Source organism: Syngnathoides biaculeatus, chromosome 3 (assembly GCF_019802595.1).
Source record: "Syngnathoides biaculeatus isolate LvHL_M chromosome 3, ASM1980259v1, whole genome shotgun sequence".
In the NCBI taxonomy this organism is placed as follows: domain Eukaryota; kingdom Metazoa; phylum Chordata; class Actinopteri; order Syngnathiformes; family Syngnathidae; genus Syngnathoides; species Syngnathoides biaculeatus.
Genome location: NC_084642.1, coordinates 31,615,192 through 31,636,131, shown reverse-complemented (window position 1 = coordinate 31,636,131; position 20,940 = coordinate 31,615,192). Strand labels below are relative to the sequence as shown.

At 42.0% G+C, this 20,940-nt stretch overlaps 1 protein-coding gene and 1 non-coding gene across 9 annotated transcripts in view; one reads left to right on the top strand and one right to left on the bottom strand.

Annotated features, from left to right (window-relative positions):
• Window positions 1-1,422: 1,422 nt before the first annotated feature.
• tle3b (TLE family member 3, transcriptional corepressor b) overlaps window positions 1,423-20,940 on the top strand; it is a 30,938-nt gene continuing 11,420 nt past the window's right edge. For 2 of the 8 annotated variants that reach the window (XM_061815399.1, XM_061815396.1), the window contains exons 1-11: window positions 1,424-1,875; window positions 2,144-2,357; window positions 2,683-2,783; window positions 2,955-3,018; window positions 4,694-4,738; window positions 9,925-9,987; window positions 10,268-10,342; window positions 17,278-17,482; window positions 17,942-17,958; window positions 20,080-20,202; window positions 20,746-20,796. In XM_061815399.1, the coding sequence (XP_061671383.1) occupies window positions 2,334-2,357; window positions 2,683-2,783; window positions 2,955-3,018; window positions 4,694-4,738; window positions 9,925-9,987; window positions 10,268-10,342; window positions 17,278-17,482; window positions 17,942-17,958; window positions 20,080-20,202; window positions 20,746-20,796 (768 nt within the window). In that variant the 5' untranslated portion in view covers window positions 1,424-1,875; window positions 2,144-2,333. Of the gene's footprint in view, window positions 1,876-2,143; window positions 2,358-2,682; window positions 2,784-2,954; window positions 3,019-4,693; window positions 4,739-9,924; window positions 9,988-10,267; window positions 10,373-17,277; window positions 17,483-17,941; window positions 17,959-20,079; window positions 20,203-20,745; window positions 20,797-20,940 lie in introns of all 8 variants that reach the window. The other 6 variants (XM_061815401.1, XM_061815395.1, XM_061815398.1 and 3 more) reach the window with 4 other exon arrangements.
• trnat-ggu (transfer RNA threonine (anticodon GGU)) lies at window positions 4,084-4,156 on the bottom strand. The gene has a single exon. It is a non-coding gene; the product is annotated as a tRNA-Thr (tRNA).

The window sequence follows — 20,940 nt, the reverse complement described above, 5'->3', positions numbered from 1 at the left end:
CAATAAGGTGTTGCGTTTGTGCTGACAATAAAAATAGTCCGCGGGATAAAATACATGTTATTGTTCTCTTTTCAACAGCATTTGCACACCGCAAAAAGATAGCTTAACTTGTTCCCATCTTAAATGAAAAAAAAAAACTTTTGAAAAAATATTGCCTGCATATTGTACCACAACTGAAAATAAACCACTAATTTTCAACAAATGAAAAAAAATAAAATTAATCATTAATCAATGGAAGCGAATTTAGGATTTAGCCACATAATTCCCCGTCAATTGGCGCAAACAACTTTTAGATAATTCATTTGGTGGCCCCTGCAGTTTATATTCGAGGCTCGATTCTTCCAATATCTACCACAACTGTTTGAAAGCTTCACATGTTTATTTATGTATTTATTTATTTATTTATTTAACGCGTCCTGCTGTTAAACGTCCAGTATGACACGTTGTGTGTGCGTGGGGGGGGGGGGGGTGCACCAGTTCATCAGAATGTACCACTCAGATAAAGAAATGACAGAATTTGTGGTGAAAGCGAGTACACGACTGTGAAAGAAGCCAATGTTTGAGCGAGGTAAAAGTTTTGTTTTGCAGAAAACGTTTTCATGGGGGTGGGAGAGGAGGGGAATCAAACTGATATTTAGCCCCTACTAGCTCCTCGCACCCCCTGCTTTTGTTTTATGCAAAACTCTTTTAACCACATGGAAGTGACAGATTGTTTGAGCTGAAAGGAAAAGCCATTGGAAGCTAATTAAGCAGCCATTGCAGCCTCTCTTCTCTTCTCTTCTCTTCTCTTCGCAGGCGGAGGGACACGAGCGCCGGCATTTGTCAGCGCCCACTCCAACGTGGTTTTAATTGACAGCCCAGCGCGCTGACTGACGGCTTCGTTTCCACTGGGCCAATTACAAACTGTATAGGAAAACAGCTCGGAGCTTATTGGATAATATGGATCGCTTGGGGCGGGAGGAAACCCACGTGGGGGTTTGGATTTAAGGCAACACGTGACAGGCTGACGTCATTAAGAAGAGTCGTGTAGTAGCCGGCTGACTCGCTAATAGATTTGGAAATTGGTCCATAAATTTTTGTCTATTAATAGGTATACTACTGTAAAATAAAAATTCACATCTTGTGCATTTTAAAATTGTATAATTTACATGAAATGTTTACCAGCAACGAGGAGGATCGGGTGTGCCTCTATCGAGTATGTTCCACACACGGTGTGCATCCCAATGTTTATTTTCCATGAATCTACCAATGGCTACAGTGCAATAAAATGTGAATTATTGTCTTTTGTTTTGAGCAAGTCGTCGAACCCACTTACTGTCACTTCCGATCCAAAATGGCGAGCTTGTGAGGTCACATCTCACCGGCCAATCAGAATAACTGTCGGAGTGGTCTACCCACGTGGGTCTGGCCCGTTTGGATTGGTGGGAGCACCCAATTGGTTAGCGAGCGGCGCTCGTGTCACTCCCCAGTCTGTGTGTGGTAGAACGCGCGACGGAGGAAGCGGCTGTATGCTCAGCTTTGTGCTTGACTTCACAACTACGGACCCCCCCCCCTCCTCTTTCAACCCAGCAAGTGCTATTAGCCAACATTTATCTACGGGACTCGTTGGAAGCCACTTTAACTTGCGCTGGATTTCGTGTAGCCTTTACTGGAAGGTGTTAATAAGTGAGGGGCTTCAGCAGGACGACGGAGATCTGCAGCACTGTGGAGGGGCGAAAAGACGACGGAAAAGGAACCGGATATAATAATTATTATTTTTTGTACTTTTTTTTTTTAACTTTTCTACATTGACTTATGCGGGCGAAGGATATACTGCGACGTATGTGTGGATATTAAAATTTAACCTGTGCAACAGGGGAGGCCAGCGAGACAAAGGTAAAAGAGAGCGACATACAGATACGCTAACTAGTCAGCAACTGTGCGCGCGGGCGCGCGTACTACTACAACTCGTTAGATTTACGAGGAAACAAGCACGACGTTCATTTAGTTTTTGCTCCCGACTATCGGCGAATACACTTGAATGTGGTTATTCTCATTTATTATTTGACAAAATGGGATTATTTCCACCTCATGTGAAGTAATCAACCCGAAAATGATGAAGAAGGTGAGCTTCACTTACTCACTGGTGCGTTTGCGTGTGTAGGACAAGTGAGCGCTTCGATGCCGGGTGACTGAGCGCCTCAAGCCCGCCAACGGTACTTTGTCCGCCGCCATCCTGGGAGGCGGCGGCGGCGGTGGTGGTGGTGGCGGCACCGGCGGCGGTGAGCTGCTGCACTCGGATTACTTGAAGAAAAACGGGGGGAAAAACGAGGACCCTCTGTTGAAAGATAGTCATGTATCCACAAGGCCGGCATCCGGTAAGTAAACGTGTTGGATTTGTAAAGTGACATGAACACCGGTGGCCTTCTCAGTCTGGAGCTGCACGCCTTACTATTTATGGTGTTGCACAGAGTCTGCATTGAGGTCTTGGTAGAGCACTAGATCACTTGATGGATCAATATCTCTTTCCAAATGCATTTTTGACATGGATACTAGCTTTGCCAATTTGTGCAGTGCTTGGCATATTGCGTTCACAATGTACACGCATATACTTTTATATTCCTATATAAAACATAATATGAATATACTTGAGTGTGGAGGAAGTTTAAAGTCATTCAACCAAGTGTTATTTCGACTTCGCAGGCTCCTCACCAGCCAGGGCAGCCTGGCTTCAAGTTCACTGTGGCAGAGTCCTGCGACAGAATCAAAGACGAATTTCAGTTCCTGCAGGCTCAATATCACAGGTAACATACAACCTACTGTGTAAACATGCGTAGAGAGAGTTGTTTGAATTATTAGCTTTAAGTACAGCTGCACTTATGGGTAAATTGAATGAGACAATAGCAGCCAGTCAATAATTATGATTGCCACAAATGGACTGTGCCATCCAAAATGGATTGTTTCCTTTCTTTAAGTCTGAAAGTGGAGTACGACAAACTGGCCAACGAAAAGACAGAGATGCAACGCCACTATGTTATGGTAAGCTGAGACCTTGTAAAGATGTCACTTTGATTCACTGTCGTATCCTCCCGTTAGCCTCGAGTAAGCGGGCGCAGGTGGCGCAGAGTGGTTATGATCTGCACACGCCATGTTAGCGCTTGCGCTCACTGTGGTGTTGTTGATTCACTATGTCTGTGTATTCATTGGATTAGCTGGGACAAGGGGAAGGCGGACGAGTGGCAGTTGAAGCTTGAGCAGGGGCCAAATGTCCATCTATTGATTGTGGGGTGTGACAACCCCCTACTCAGCCCCCATGGCCCCGGGGGTCCTCTTTATGACCCGATGCGACCCTTCTGAACACACCAAGCGAGACCCATTGCGGGTTAATGGCCGCTCTGTAGGCTTTGAGGGTGAATCAAAGGCTTTCTTGTATTTTTGTCCTCCTAACTATCCCAACCTCACACTCCTGACATGTACTTTTCATCAGCCCATCAGTTGATAGAACGGCATCTGTCTATTTTAAGACATATTCCAAATGATCAACTTGATGGAGTTCAATCCAACTAAACTACATGCGTTAAGATTTAGGACAGACTATATTGATCATTCAACATTTATAACCAGGCACTTGAGATAAAATTTTTCCAACACAGTAAAAGCAACGAATGCATGACTCAGAAAGTTAAATTTAGCTTTTTGTGCTTTATAGATACAATGCAATACATTTTTGAAAAGCAGTGTGTTTAGATCATGTTAAAACACAGAGTGCAATCTACTATGTACGTGTTTTGATCACGATATGCAAGTCATTTCAAATGTTTGGTCTTGTTACACTTTTTGCATATACGTTATAAACGATCTTTGTAGAAAGCACTTCAACTGACGTCGTAATGTAATACTGCAGAGGATGACCCAGGGGTGTCAAATTCATTTTTGTCGCGGGCCAGTGTTGTTACGGTTTTCCTCAAAAGGCCGTTGTGTGTTTCTTTCGGCTTGTCCCTTTCGGGGTCGCCACAGCGTGTCATCTCAGATGAACGCATATATATGTTTGGCACAATTTTTACGCCGGATGCCCTTCCTGACGCAACCCTTCTCAGGGAGTGGAGGCCCCAGTGGGATACGAACCCACAACCTCTGGTTTACCAAACCAGTGCTCTAACCACTGAGCTACGGGGCCTCTTTATACATGAAATTGATTAATTTTACATTCAGAAATCAAAGGTAATGCGTTTTTCAACTATTGTGGATGCTTGGTAACACAAAAATCTTTGCTATATCTCAACCTAATAATTTATGGTGTGACAATTTGAAATTTTGGTACAGATTTTAACAAGAAATCATGGAAGTTGATACATGATTTGTCTTCGCGGGCCACATAAAATCATGTGGAGGGCCAGATCCGGCCCCTGGGCCTTGAGTTTGCTATCTGTGAAATAGACCCTCAAACGTCACGCCATATTTTGTAACATGTCAATAGAATTGAGAGTACGATATCCGGGAAACATCTTTGAATTGAAAACAAATGCACTCTGTTTAACTGCCGCTGTACAGCGTTGCTCATAGCAGTAAATGACGAACCAGACAGTAGCCACAACACATGTCGTTTTAAATGAAGATAAGTCGTAAAATATGCATAATGTCCTCTATACTGTTCCTTGAAGATGATTTACACTATGAGTACGTACCAATGCTTTGTCTTATCTTTGGCCTACAGTACTATGAGATGTCCTACGGGCTCAATATTGAGATGCACAAACAGGTATGTAGCCATATTGCCCCCGGTCTGTGTTTAGCCAAAACAATCTTCTTGTCCCTCCAGTCTTTGTGGAGTACATGCACGCACCTGACCTAAGTTCCTACCCTCATCTTGGAATGCCTTTCAGAGGCACACATACTGGCTTCCTGTAGTGAAAATGCTGACAGGCTAAACAACAACATGAAGGGCACGCTGCCTGATGGGGATGGTTTGATAAGATTAAAGTGAAGTATTTGGCAGACTGTCTGAGAGGATGTGTTTTAGCTGAATGCGCCGCCGTGTGTATGTGCACGCATGTCTCCGTATTGTAATCTTGCTCCCTCGCCTTGCTCCAGTGGCACAAGGAGCTCATTAGTTGAGCTGTCCCCCTGTACAGGGCGTGACACTGGAGGCTACTCATGCTAAAGATGAGACGTGTACTTTCATGGAGCAGCCGAGTGTAGCAAAATGAGGAAATGCAATTGTGCGTATATGGGAGAATCCTTAAATAGTACCCACATTTCAGACCCAAACTGAATTCAAGAAAATGTTTGTGTGCTGTTGTTTTTTCCGATCAGGGGAGAATTCAGAGCCCAAAGCACGATGGGTATACAGTATTTTGAATAAACTACACCCATAGTAAGACAGATGGGTAACCTGTTCAATTCAAGCTACCTGTTAAAAGGTATGTCTCAATTGCACTTTTTGTATAGGAGGTAGACGTGTTTGAACTGAAAGAGCATCTTTTCAATTAGGACTGCTTTTTACAGTTCAGTGGTTGAGGTTTTGATATGATGAGTCATGAGATTTTGTTGATACCGGTTAATCTTAAAGTAAAGATCTGCTCCGTTGATATTCAATCAGCATATGTTAATCTGCATTTTCCACATCCCTTTTTAGGCTTTTAATGATTCTGTGCATAGTTACCGCTCAAGCGCTCATCGTTGTGAAACTCATCAGATATCTGCTCAGTCGTTTCATTTTCATTGACTACATTTATTTCCATTTTGTTTAATTGTTGCACTTTTATTTTTTCATATCCCTGTTCCCACATCGTCCCTGTCCTCTCTCATTGCGTCCCCATCTCCTGGTTTCGCTCCGTTGATGTGACGTGAATGATGGACCTGGTGTCATTAGCAGTACAATATGATTTATGACAGTCGACGGGGTTGTGGGTTGGTGGGTGTGGGGCGAAAGGGAGGTGTGGCAAGGTCATGGCCCATGAATCTAGAAGTTTAATGGCATCGGTGAACGGGTAACCCAGCTGGAACAGCAGCATACGGCGCTGTTCATCAGCCATAGCCTTTTTGTGCTATTTTTGTGTGCGCACACAAGGTGTTTTTTGTTTATCAAGCATCTTGGTGCCTCCTTCCCTCATCTATTGAGTGTTGTCTGTTGAACATTTATCACTAGCAAGAAAGGCGTGGGTGGTTGTTCTGTCTGCATGCCGGTGGCGGTGTACAAAACAAGAGAGGTAAAGTGGGGAAAGAGACAGGAAAGGAGTGCGAGACTTGAGGGTAAATGAGTTAATCGGCTGGTTCTCTCCTGTGTGCGCCAATCTCCTTTTTGTTTTATCTATAAACCTGCTGGTGTCGTCGGAGGGCTCTGAATAATGCATGATTCCGGCCATCCCGTTATCAAATCCTTGATGAGCGAGTGTTTGTGATGACATCAGCGAGAGGTAAATGGACAGCCCCTGGCCTTAGATTATTGGGTGCAGGCAACCATATTACTTTGCTGTGCTGGAAGATTTGTTGCTGTGTGAAAACGACATAAACTGACTTTGCTGTTATCAGTACAAAGCAGATTTGAGAAGCAGCGTAATGAGTTCACACACTCCCTTGTGCATATAAAAACAGTGCATACTCTTATCCCTTACATGGTAATGCCAGCGATATCTTGACAAAGACACATGCTGTAGCGCTGAGGAGATCTCCGCAGCTGCCAGAGGGTAATTTGTTTTGACAGTGTCTGCTACGATGGCAAAGACTGAACGTTAGAGGTAATCATCCTCGCTTGCTGTCAATAAGTGATTTTAATTAGTGCAGCTCATTAGGCTGCCTCAGCATCGTGCCCTGCTGCCTTTGTGGTGGGGGTTGCTCATCATTTCCAGTACAGTTGTTTGTTGTAGTACCTGTTACCTCTTAGTTGCCATTTGTCAGTGTGGTGGTAGCTCTTAAAATGGAATGAAAACATATTTGCAGGAAAAGTTTTAATTTTTTTTTTTTTGCTTTTGTTGCGCCATCATCTGACATACTGTGAGTGAGAGAGTGAGAGAGAGAGAGATTGATTTTGCTCCATCAAGGGGATGTTGGCTTCCTGGATTGAGGTAAAAGAGTGAGAGGCGGAGCACAGCTGAAAGCAAGCTTGTGCAAATGAATAATTTATACAGGATTCCTGGAATTGTTTGCCAAGGTGATGATGGGCGACCTGTCTCTAAACCAAAACAAACCAACTCTGTGAACACACACACACTGCCTCTCTAGGGAGGGTGATGAGGTTACTAAAGTTCTCTGTGAGACATGCTTTGTTTTGGTAGGTAGGCAAGAGGAGCGTGTGTGCTTTTGTATTCTCAACTACCGGATCATTGCTGTTGGAGGAGAAAGGAAGATACACCTTGTCTGTGTCTATAAAGGGCTTAGTACAGAGAGAATATTATGTATTAAAAAAAAAAAAAAACAAGGTCTATGTGATGATTTCAACTGCACTAAAAGAATCTGTTCAAGAATGACAAAAATACTGAAACTCCTCTGGAAGAACTACACTAAAACAAAATGCAATGACACTCATGCAAAATTTCCTTCATGCATTTTTAATGAACAAGATACAACAACTTCTAGTGTCTCGTTCTTCCTGTATTCCAGCTGAGAAGATAATTCCCAAACAACCTCCCACGTCATATGCCACTTGTTTTCCTCTGCAACTGAATCCTCCTCTCTGCTCTCCACTTGGGGACTGCTGCCTGCAGCGACAAACAGCCAAATGGCTTTCAACGCACCATTGACAGTAGGATGCAGTGAAGGGAGAATGAGGGAGAGCCTCTCCATGCTGTGTCTGTGTTGCTGCTAAACAACCCTGAGTACCTGTAATTGTGGCGCTGCAGTGAAAAGCCCCTGTCGCCCTCAAAGGCTTCAGTTTTCAATGATTTTAAGTGACAAACTCTTGCCGATGCCTGTCTCGACTGCTAAAAGCCCTGTGACAAGTAGTCTCTTTTTAATGGGAGTGAGAATAATACAGGAGTGCTGCGACAGTGATGTGCTTTCAGTAGTTTTCTTCTTCAAAAATAGCAGTCATGAAAATGCAGCAAGTGTCCATTCATTCATCAGAACAAATTGAAAGGGCAGCTTGTACATCCAGTGGCTCGCTTTGGTGGTTGATAGTTTGAGTCAGGCTCTTTTTTTATTATTATTATTTAGTATAGTATAAGTATACATCAGTAATGGCAAAATCGGGAAGCATACTTCATAGCAAGGGAAATTATTGGCCACAGTGTTTTTCTCCCCAAATGAAATTATTGATTTAATCTGTGATTGGTAACTTGATAAAACCAGGAAAATCCAATTTGGGGGAAAAAAAGCTCGTTTGCCAAACACCTGGTGTATCAGATCCCATGTGAGAAGAAGGGACTGACGGAAATCTGCGCCTTTCAGCACATGGTCAATAGATTCTTGGAATGCATCAAACACCGTATACAGTCTTTGTGTTGACGGTTTACTGTGGAAAAAATGGAGGCTGTTTTCTAGGAGTAGTGTTGCTGTCATTTTTCTTTGTTGTTCCTGCTGTAACAGCCAAATAAATCAGCATGCCACTGTTTTCACCACGCCCATTGTTGCGCCCCTTATAACCATTTCCAGAGAAGTGGCGTGATGGTGAAACACCAATCCTAATGTGTGACATTGTACCCAGCCCCTGCTAATGATGATGGTTTATGAGTTCCCTTGCTTGTGCAGACTTTTTTTTTTGTCAAGGCCCCTCCTCACTCGCCCGCTCCCCTGTTATCCCTCATTAATTTCCTGTGCCGATCACATGGACAGGCTGAAAATTCAATTTAATGACCTTCCTCTGCGCTGCACCTACTGTAATATGATTTCACAGACCGTTCTTGGTCAGGACCCCATTGGAATTTGCGTAACGATCATCTTTGCCAGATAGTGTTGCCCCAGCAACAGAAATTGGGTGGGGGTGGGATGTTTTTTTTTTATTTGAGGAAGGGGATGTAATGTGTCGTGGAGATTCACAGGGAGGACGGTGAGGAGGCTTTGACGGGAGGAAGGAGGCTGGATTGGCACCACAATGAGCCAGGTCAGACAGAACACAAAGGTTTCCTTGCTGGTCTGCCCCCTTCGATTTGGTTATTCTTGTCTTGGGCCTCCATTGCAAAATGAACAGAGTGGAAAACGGCCAGTGGGCCCTCCTGTCTCCTCCTGCCCACTTTCACAGTCAAACAAGTCTAAGCGTGAAAACGAGCGGAATGCAGCACACACCTGCTGGGCTTCCACCCCGAATCTCTCTGAATCAATTAGTTCACCTCCCCTGCTTCAGTCAAGCCAGATTACCTCGGTGTCAAATGAAAGCATTTCACATCACCAATCTCTGTTGCCCCTTTCTAAGATTTTCCGCACGTCTTCATCACTTACTCATTTTCTGGAAAGATTTACAGATTTAAAAAGGTTAAAAAGGTAAATTATCTGAGAGGGAATAATGCCTTGGGATATCCAAGCGCCGTAGCCAGGCACTGCAGCATCCATCTGTCCAAATACAACAGCACTGGAAAGTACGCTGTCCGTGGAACCCTGCAGTATTGGCTTACTTTCCCAGCTAATGGTCTGGTCGATGCCTCTGATAGATGGCGTCCGAGAGTTAAGATGACTGCTTCAGCCTGCCCCAAGCTCTCTATGGGCAGTAATTATGAAGTATGGACCTCATTAGTTTTGTTCTAGCGAGATTTCATTAGCATATTTCAACTTCCTAATTATATAATGGTGGTGTGTAATGGTGGCAGGAGAGAGTGGGACGTAAATTTGTTTTGGGCGCACTCAATTTAGTAAAGGGGTCTATCCAACTGAAGCTTGCAGAAATCTGTTTGTGCATGGTCAAATATACATTATGCCACAATCTGTTACACAGTCTGTTTAGCTTTTTTATTGAAGTCTTTCCTGTGCTCACTCTTTTCCCACAAACTGTAATATTTTGTCTCCTTTTTTCTGCAGACTGAGATTGCCAAACGCCTCAATGCAATTCTAGCTCAGATAATGCCATTCTTGTCACAAGAGGTAAGTGTCACTGCAGCAATGAGTAACCTAAGTATAAGATGGGAACGTATTTCCCAAAGGATAGCAAGTGCAGTGGAACCTCCAGTCAATCACAATCCAGTCTAACTTCCTTAGTTTGTGTGATTCACCACAACTTTGGAGGCTCAACTTTATAGGCTAATTGTGCACACACCTTAATAAGGAGAATTACCAAGCTTGAAATTCATAACCATCTAGCTAAGAGTCAATTAATATTCTTGTTTTAAATGTAATTAATCCACTTCCTTCCTTTGATGTGTAGCATCAACAGCAGGTTGCTCAAGCTGTTGAGCGAGCTAAACAGGTGACGATGACTGAGCTGAATGCTATCATCGGGGTACGTGGACTTCCCAATCTGCCACTCACTGTGTGTATACCCCCTCTTTTTTCTTTTTTTCTCCTGAGAGCAGGGGCAAACGTGCATGTAGAGCGGGACACTGGGACTTTAAAAGCGTAAATGCTGTTGCTACAGTAGGCTTGTGGGTTTCTATCACTTGCATGTGATTCAGTTAGGTTGGCCTCTTTTGCAGTTACTATATGGAAAAGACAAAGGGAAAAGACAATAGATTCAGGAAGAAAACTTGCACTGGATGTGTTTGCTTTATTGATGTTAAGTCATTTTAATCCTACCTGTGGCATTTGGACATTGAGACTGAGTACAAATCACCAGTTCCTCTTTGCATGTGCAGACTTGCCCCTGATTTCAGTGTTGAGGCATGTTTATTTTTACTATAATCCAGTGTTTTTAAAAGCTATGCTCATTTATTCCCTTGGATTCGGTACTCCAAGGCAGAATCAACGCACACATCAGTTTTATTATCATTCAGGAGTGATATTCTAACCATTTATGTTATTTTTATTGGCTGCTCCTTGATTGGAGTTAAGGTTCCAGCAAGAAGACTTGGCTCCCCAGTCTTGGGGTCATGTTGAACAGTGAGATCACAGCTAATGGTGTTTTCGAGCCAAATGTTTTGTATGCTTTGACCATGTTTGGAGTCTCACTTAAATGTTTTCCTCTTTTTGATTCAAGGGCAGTGATCTAAATGCACTTTAAAAATCAGTAATTGGCCTTTTAATACCTTTTTAAGCCAACATACACACGTTCTTCTTGTGCCAAAGAGAGCTTTTACTTTTTTTCATTCATCTGTTTTTCTTCAAGCACGAGATGCTTACTAATAGCAAGTTTGGACCCAGATGTTAAAGTGACCCTTTTGATTACTCCTCTCTGTAGTAGAGGTTAGTCAGTGGTTAGGTTGTAGCAGTGGCAAGAGGTCAAGTCTAATGAGAGGTGGATAGTGAAATTCGATTAAACTAAATGAGCCCAGAGTGCAACCCTCAGTTTTAAAGATAATTACTTCCTATTTCCCCTTGAAAAGGGTCAGCCTGTCAGCAACAGGAATGACCTTTCTTTAATTACAGATGGGGAGGAAGAGACAGAACACAGGCTGAGGAAAGCAAAGCTTTATTTGGTAGCCAACGTGGCAGGTAATCAATCTCCGTGTCGAGAGACTGTGGGAGTTGACATTCAGAAACTGCCATACAGGCAGTCCAATCAAAACGTACAGATTTTAGTGTATCACCAGATTTTGACATTTTCAAACTGTAATATTTTTACTCGCAGTAACCAGCATCCATCTGTACGTACGCGAGGTTTGTACTTGAGGTACTTGTCATTCTGTTGTTCATCCTCTGCTTCTCCTGCTTCACTTGAATATTACAGTATTTATAATTTTTTTATTATTTGCCTTCTTACAAAATTGGGGGTCCTACACGTTAATGGTTAAATGCAAAATACGTCAATCGTGTGTGTGTGTGTGTGTGTGTGCATAACATGAGGCAGGCCTTTTGTGTTGGTTCGCCTGGTTTTCTTAACGTCGCAAAAGCATCCAGCCAAGCGTTCAACTGCTCAACTTGGCTTGCAAAAACGTTGTGTAAAATGCTATCTTTTTCCATGTCATGATTCATCAGGTGATTGGTAAAGGATAGGATGATTCCTACTGAAAGTATGCATTTGTGTTTTTTGTCTTGGTAACCAAAGCATGGAGAGAATGATGTTAAGACTAGGGACATAAAAGAGGGACTATCACACACCCAGTGCAGCTGCTACTGTGTCTGCATAAAAAGTTCTACATGTTTCGTTTAAGATTGTATTGAGGAACTCCTGTTTCTATGCCATTTTCAATCGGGTATTAAGGGTTCTGTAAATGTTTTACAATGGGTTCAAAATCAACCAAAGGATTGCTCTAAATTAAGACAATAAGTGTGCTTGGTAATGATACATTCTATATACGATGTTGCTCTTTAGTTATCTTTATTGATCTAAACCTGTTCCTTCTGCCCTTTTTGATCTGTCAACAAGCAGCAGCCAGCTCACTATATCCAGCCTTGCACCATCTTTGTTAAAAGCTGCTTGCTATCAATACCAAAGCATCCCTTTTTTTTCTGTAAAATAAGGTGTTCAAGACAATGTTAATTACAGTAGTGTGTGTTTGGAATCCTGTCAGTCATCAATATTTACCTGGGTATCATGTTTGCAGGAGCACACCATTACTGAGGTGTAAACAGCAATAACACCATCTTAAACCACACAAATATTTCCTGCCTATTAATTTGTGTAATCAGTCAGGTGTGTTTTTAGGTAAGTAATGTGGTGATCAATGATCATTATCCCGCTTGTTGACCCAGTTTGCCAGCTGGTTTGTGGTAGTGCTGCTTTTGACGCTTGCTCTTCCTGACAGTTCTGTTCTGCAGGGAGTCTGTTTCGCCTAGTTAACTTTAATTGCCTGTTTCCCGTGGAAGTTGCCTGGGCTGCAATGGCGTTTACAAATAATGAAAAAAGATAAGAGTGAAAGGGAGCCAGCTCTTTACCCATGAATATTGAATTGGAAGCAATTTATTTCAGTTCCCCCTACACCCCCCCCATTCCTTTTCTCGCCCTTTTCCTCACTCATCTGCCCAACCAGATTTTACTAATGAGGCTTCGTGATAACGATCCCTGCACACTTTTCCTCATTAGGCACACTGAATAAGGATGCCCTGGCCCCAATCCCGTGCTCCCTCTTCCACCCTCTTGTTATTTACTGATTTTGTCTTTCTATTGTTTACATTTTGGCTCCCAGACCTCACAGGAAACGGTGTGCTTGAACTTGTGCACCTTTAAAATATTGATGGGCAATGGTGCCTCTCACTTAATTTCATATACTATATGGTTCCATGTTCAGTTTTAGAACCGAATTATATTTAATAATTTCCTTCTGTGAAATAACCCCAAGTAGTGGGCACTGTTCTTGTAAATTTCCTGCACTGCATGTACGCATGATGTAATCATGGTATCATTTAGGGCTGCCGCAAATGATTGTTCTGATAGTCGACTAGTCACTGATTATTTTTATTAGTCCACCTATCGCGTCATATCGCTGGCGTCTGGCTGAAACCTCCGATGTTCAAATATATTCAATGCTATGTTTTTAAATTTTTAAAAATAGCTTGGTCTTTTTGATGATGCAATGCCAATAGCGCCACATCAAGTAGATGCTGTCTTTTTCATTTCTTGAAAAGTCGGACTCGTTTTGGTAGTATGAAAACTTTCCATTGCGAGCGGTATGTAAATTGCATCTTATCGCACCAGCAAGCCCCGCCGCTCTTTTACGACCGTAATAAGCTTCCACCTTAAAGTGTGGAAGGACTATCCAAAAGGTCATTAAGATCATTTGTAACTTTATATATCCAGATAGATCAGTTTCTTATTTATAATGTTGATCTGTTACTAGTATATTTAACTTTTAATAAACTTTACAGCTTGTACCAGGAATCCCAACATATAGCTGTAAATATTTAGTGCACTTTAAAATGGAAACAAATGACCTTTATAGGCAATATTTATTTTTTTTGTTTTTCTTTTTCTTCTTCTTTTTCAAATATTCTGTAATATTAGCACTTAGTTTGACACTAATATAAACCTCATAAAAGTCAGTTTAGAAATGACCAAGCTCAGATTCATTTTCAATTTACATACATTGCCAGCGATGAGAACGTTATCCCTGCCAACATGAACGCCATGTACACAAGTTGCTCAGCCCTCCCTCCTACAGTGAATCAATCTTATATTCATATATGAGGTCATAACATCATATCAGGTGCATAACCTGTGTGCTAACGCTGATCAATTTGTCATCATTAGCTTTAAGCAAATATTAATTTAAGAGAGTAGCTGCAAGTTGTCACTGTTATTCTTTTTTGATAACTTTGCCAACTTGTGCTTTTTGGGCCTTTTTAGCAGGTGTCTAGACGTGGCCAGCCATCTGTGCATTGTCCTCCTTGTTCTTGAAAGGGGAATAAAACTCCCGAGGTCTGAACCACAGAATCTTGAAAGCCGTGTCCAATGCTCCTTTCTATCTGGACAAAACCCTCCCCATCACAACCCACCTTAGGGTTTGATGAACATTTACAGCATTATACAATTAGTAAATAGCCATTGACGCTAACGTGAGCTGCTATCTAGCCAAATATTTGACAACTACCCTCTTTGTCATAAATTGAAAATTGAAAGATTTTTCATTTTAGATGCTTGTGCAACCATGAAAGGTTTTATGTCACATCCCTCTTCAATATTTAGAGCAAAATGCTAAGATTTTGATCACCGTTGGTAACACCGACTAGCTGAAGTTTTCCATGTACTGTACGTTACACGATGAGCCCAGATGGCCATTTCTATGCATGGGTGTCACCCGAAAAACCCCGATGAACACTACTGCGCAAGTGTTTCAAGAGCCATCACCGTAGCAGGTGAGCATGGTGCGAAGCAGCAGGATTCAAGCACATGTATAAACAATTTGTATATATATATATATATATATATATATATATAAATAAATGATGAGGCACGGTAGCGCAGCTGTAGAGCGTTGGCCTCATAGTTCTGAGGACCAGTGTTCAAATCCCACCCCCGTCTGTGTGGAGTTTGCATGTTCTCCCTGTGGCTGCATGGGTTTTCTCTGGGTACTCTGGTTTCCTCCTACATCCCAAAAACATAAATTGCCTTTCGGTGTTATTGCTAGTTCGACTGTTGTCTGTCTCCATGTGCCCTGCGATTGGCTGGCAACCAGTGCAGGGTGTACCCTGCCTCCTGCCCGATGACGGTTGGGATTGTCTCCAGCACTACCACGACCCTTGTGAGGATAAGCAGCTCAGAAAATGAATGGATGGATGGATGGATGGATGGATGGATAAATGATGACATTGATTGCTTAACAATTTTGACCATTTTGATCGGTGATCTATTTGTGACTAGTGGACTAATCTTGGCAGCCCTAATACTGTCTAGCATCAGAATAGCAGTCTTCCTTTTACACTCCCAAACATCTGAGGCCTCTCGGGAGCTGTAGGGCGGCATGTGTATTATGACTGCGCTAAAAAGGGATTTAGTGGAGAATCATCTCTACTCTTTTTAAATCCATGTCCCAGTGTGGACAAAAGAATTGAAACGTGTCTCTAACTTGAAATAATTTATTGTGACTTGAGTTGGAGCACTTGAATCACACTTCTGTGTTTAACGATTTGGGGCTGTTCTGTGCCTTGAATGCTTGTTTCGTCATCATTGTTCCTTTGAGAGTAAAGCAGGGTCCATGATTGCATAGATCAGGGGTGCTCAATGTCGATCGCGAGGAGATTTTGGTTGATTGAGAGACGGCGTTCCAAAAAAAAAAAGACATTAGCCTGGCGTCTTTTTTTTTCTCTTTGGAACATTTCAGAGCAACTTTCTCTAACAACAACCTACTGCCTAGTTTACACCGCCCCCCTCCACTCTTAAAGGAGTAGACTCATAATTACAATTTTTACAGTACTTGCGCAGCCCATCATTATGGTTTATAATGACTGTGTCCTTATACGCCACCCACCACCATTGCTTTAGTCTGAAACACAGACTGGCAACGTAGGCCAAAGATGAGCTAGACATGCTGCTTATGTTTACTCTATAATAATGGCAAAAGTAAAAATAAAAAAAATGAAAAAAATGAAGAAATGCTGTTGCTTTAAGATGCCATGAATGTTCGAGTGTGTGAATAATAGAAGAAAAAGTGGTGAAACTCGACAAGATTTTCTCTTTTTGGAGTGAGTGTCTAAAGCCAAAATAGAAAGTACAGGATGAGATGGTGTGTAATGCGAAAATTCCACCTTTGCACAGCCTGATCGAGGATGAAAGCACGGACAATACAGTGCACAAAAGGCTAATTCTTTATTTGAAATATATGAGGCAATGTAACATTAACCCTAAAAGTGTTTGGCAGCATCATTCAGCTTTCAACATGCATTGCTAAAAAAATCCTGCAAGCAATAATTCAGTTTTACACCAAGAAAAACAGATGGGGATATCGTTGTGGATTAGAAACAAAGTTGGAAGCAACCTTTCAAATTTATAGTTCATAGTTAGCTTGGTTTGGTTGTATGTGTATTTGTATTTTGTATTTTTTTTGTTTGTTGACATTTTCATTGTAAGTTTGCAAAAAACAAAATTGTTCTTAAAAATGTTCTGATGGAAATGTAAATGCCGTAATGTGAATCTTTTAATGAGCCATGTAACTTCAATGGATGACACGGATCTGACCACAGTGCAACACCCTTAGATCCCCACTCGGTAGATCGTGAGAGGCTGGCAAGCTTGAAAAGTAGATCTTTGGGTAAAAAAAGTCCAGGCACCCCTGGCATAGATTAAGAGTGTGGTGTGGAGGAACTGTACTTTTCCCTCACAAAGCCTTTCCCTTAATGCTATCACCAATGTTTCTTTCGGCTTGTCCCTTTCGGGGTCGCCAGAGCGTGTGATGAACTAAAATAGAGATTGTGAGCCAGGACAACAGCAGTGCATGAAATTCAAATCCAACATCTAAATTCCCACATCTTCTGGTACTAATGAGGTCAAAACCAAGTGCTCTTTCTTCTTTAATGGCTACTTGCCTTAATCAGTTTGTTGATCCAATATGGTGTATGTTGTGGACACATCATCTGTCACCTGTTATTCTCTTTTACGTAAAAGATTATATGGAATAAGATTTTGTCACCAGTCAGCCAGATGATGTTTGCCCACACTAGTAGTCTCGATCAGGTTTTTGGCAGTCACTGCCATGTCACTTATCTATAAACTGTTCGACCTGAAAACAAACGTTGGTCTAACCCAGCTCTAATGCATGTATCGAGTGCGGTCATTCATGTATTCACTTCCCAGCCGACCCACTTGTCCTCTTGTCCTGTGTCCTGCCTCACTGTATTTTGTTGCAGCAGCAGCAGCTACAGGCTCAACACCTCTCCCATGCAGCCCATGGACCCCCTGTGCAGCTGCCCCCTCACCCTTCAGGTCTGCAACCACCCGGTCTCCCCTCTGTGACGGGTGCTGGCACTGGCCTGCTTGCGCTCGGTGCACTTGGCAGCCAGGCTCACTTGCCTGTAAAGGATGAGAAGAACCATCATGACCTGGAGCACAGAGGTGAGGAGCACAGCCTTTCTGTCTCTCTCTTTCTTGCTCGGTTTCTCGCTGTCTCTCACTCTCTCCCTCTCGCCTTCGAAACAGGTTTTTAGTATTAATTGGTTGAATAGATTATATGGGGCGGGTATGTTGGCATACAGGTTGCAGTACAGTTAGTTGAACACTCACAAGGAACCCAGAACTAGACATTTCAAGACCAATTTGTCATTTACATTTATTAATCAGTAATAAAGGATTGAAATATAACCGATTAATCTGCTATGAATTATATTAGACAAGCATTAAAATGAAATATGCAGTTGATCACATAAGAAATTAGATTAATCTTTGATCTGTATAATGTATTACTTTTATCAAATGAATGCACAGATGTTGTGACACCCATACTAATTAGCTTTTTGCTTTTTCTCTCTCCTGCCCCCTCATCTTTTCATTCGCCTCTGGTTATTCCTCTGAAAGAACGAGAGTCGAGCACGGTACGTTTACTCACCACTCTGTCCTTGTAGCCCATGTGTGTTCAGTCTTTGTTGATAGATGTTTCTTACTGCGGCTCAAGCACCATAGAAATCCATATTCTCCATGTAAGAGCACATTTTGTGTATACGAGTGCTCTTGCATAAAGGTATTCACTGACTGAAATCAAATATGGAAGTCTAGCCAAATAAAGTCCAATGCCTTCTAATCCTTGAGGAAAATGACTGCAGTCAGACAGAGGGGATTAGTAGGCAGCCATCTTCTTTAATTTCATCACAACTTTGGCTGTCCTTTCTATTCTTTCCTCACCTCCTGGTAGATTGAATGCTCAATACCTGACTCCCTTCCAACGACTTTCTTGCTGACAGTTTTTGGTCTCTTCCACAATTTTCTCCCACCACATCTCTTGCAATTTTCTCACTCTTCCTCTCATGTTAAAGTCTCTGTTTATTGGACGGCCTCATCGGATAATTGGAGCGTAATGCTCTGTTAGGTGGCCCACATTAAGTTTCCATTGACTGGCCTTCCTGAATGGGTCCATTCATGTCTGAAAGGAACACAAACTATGCTTCGATCTTGTGTTGTGACAAGCGCACACCAATGCGGGCTTACCTGATGTTGGCACACCTCTTTACACTGTCCCTCCACTCAAGCTTTCAAGGTGTCCTATTCTGCTGTCATCGGTGATCCAACACCAGACTCTGTGGAAAATGCTGTTATTGAGTCCAAGCTGCCCTTGAAAGGTTACCGGCTTGTATGCGAAGACGGGCTGTATTCTATCAATCAGTCTCTCTCCCAGTTCTTTGTTGCACAAATTGTCATATTGCGACACAAGTTGCAGAAAAGTGGAAATTGCAGAATCGTGCTGACTTGTATTAAAAAGTCAGACTCTTGGTGTGCTGGTCAGTGGAAAAGCATTTTCTGTAGGGGTTGTAACAGTATTAACCACATGTCTTTAACAACCAGTGTTGGGGTTAGGGCTTTTTTTTTTTTTTTCTAAACCACCCTTAGCCTTAGTCTGACTTTTCCCCTGACCGCTTTTCTTGCTCATTCCTCCTTTCCGATGATGATGCCCTCATAGTTCCTCTCACCCTATGTTGTTGCCTGTCGGTCTGTTTGGCCAAGCCTCCCCACAACTCCAAAGAACAGAATACAAAAATCACGTTTGCAAATATTGAGAGTGCCACTAGTGGGGCGAAGCTCATTGCTACACAACTATGCTTCATTGTTTGCAGTTATTTTGTCTTTGTGCTTTTTCCTTTCTTCTTTTCTCTCTGCCTATCTATTCCCTGTTGGTGATACCATCTTTGTGACCACACAATGTACAGTACTCATTTCCACATTAATAAAATGACTGCTTTTTAGCCTTTCATTTCCCCATGGGTTGATTTTTGATGAAGGTGTCATTGTTTCTGACCTGGCATAGTGCACAGAGTCAGAATTTCCTGCAGTTATTTACTTTGGCTGATGGATGAGAGGCTGGTCCTTTTACTTTTTGTTTGCATGCATATGCATGTAGCTAACCAGTGTATAATGAAATATCTTTGTTCATATCCTTGTTTGAATTAATACGCTGAATTGCTTGAGGCAGGTCTCTGAATATTTTACTTCAAGTATCTGTAAGGGAGTTAGTTATGAATGTGTGTTTGAACACAAACATGTCCTCGACTGTCCTTTGCACTAACTGCCTTGGTCTGTCCTTGCTTTAGGTGGTACAGTTTTTTTTGAATTTTTCAGGAATGATGATGGTTATTTCCAGCTGCCACCCTTCTGGCCTTTCTTTCTCCCATTTTATGACAAATCAGTCCAGAGCCACAATGCACTTGGTTTTAGCCAACATTTCCACAGCTTTGAAGAATAGAAATCAGTCATGTCCAGACTTAAGTGTTGGCTGGAAGTTGCCAGAAGAGTGCTTTCTTGGTTCCATACATCTGGCACATTCCTTGACTAACGAATCGATTCATGGGTTTCTTGCCATCAGTGCCAAAATAGAGGAAGATGAGCGACTACTAGCTGAATTTACTCGCTCAATTTTATTGTAATATTTCTTTCATGTAAATAAAGGTTTTAGCTCTTTTGGAGGATTGATTTCACAAAGACACATCTGTATTGTTTGTTGGCAGAATAATTCTGTGTCGCCGTCAGACAGTCTGCGGGCAGCAAGTGAAAAGCACCGCGGCTCATCAGATTATGGGCTTGACCCGAAGAAACGCAAAGTGGACGACAAGGAGAGCATGAACAGATATGTGAGTGTATTTGGTTCAGTCATAAAAATTGGAATGAAAATCAGTGATGGACAAAATAAGGAGCACATTGGGCCACTGAACCCTCCCAAAAAACGTTTTATTTAAAATTGAAAGCGTTCAGTTGAACTAAATGTCTCAGTAAAATGATATTCAGAGGAAACAGCGGGTACTTCCCCAACCCCTGATTGAAGTGTACAGCATTTTTTTTTGTCTTCTAATTAGCCAATTCATTGCCAGACCAATATAGCCCGAGGACAGTCAACAGTGATTTCCATCTCATCACACTCAATTTACTTATTCTTTTTTTTTTTTTTTTTTTTTTTTTTTTTTTTTTTTGCTGATACCGCATATAAATCTACCTTGGTTTCTGTAAAAGTATTTACCGTCGATATGAATATTCACAGTGTTTGAATGAAACATGGGCAGAGTCTGCTGATTACTCAAAATCGAACAAAAATATGCTATTCTGCTCACGTTAACATTTATTATCAAATTATTTCCAGACATGACTGTATTTTTTTTTGTGGCATGCTTCTGTTTCAGGATAGTGATGGAGACAAGAGCGATGACTTAGTGGTGGATGTTTCCAATGAGGTGGGACAATGCTGCTCAGCCACATTCCACATTGTTAATGCTGCTAAACACAGCTGTCGGTGGGGGAATCAACCCCTTCCACACTGTTGCCAAAAAGTCTGTGTGTGTTTCTTTGTTGTCATTCTTTTGGCGTCCATGCGTAAA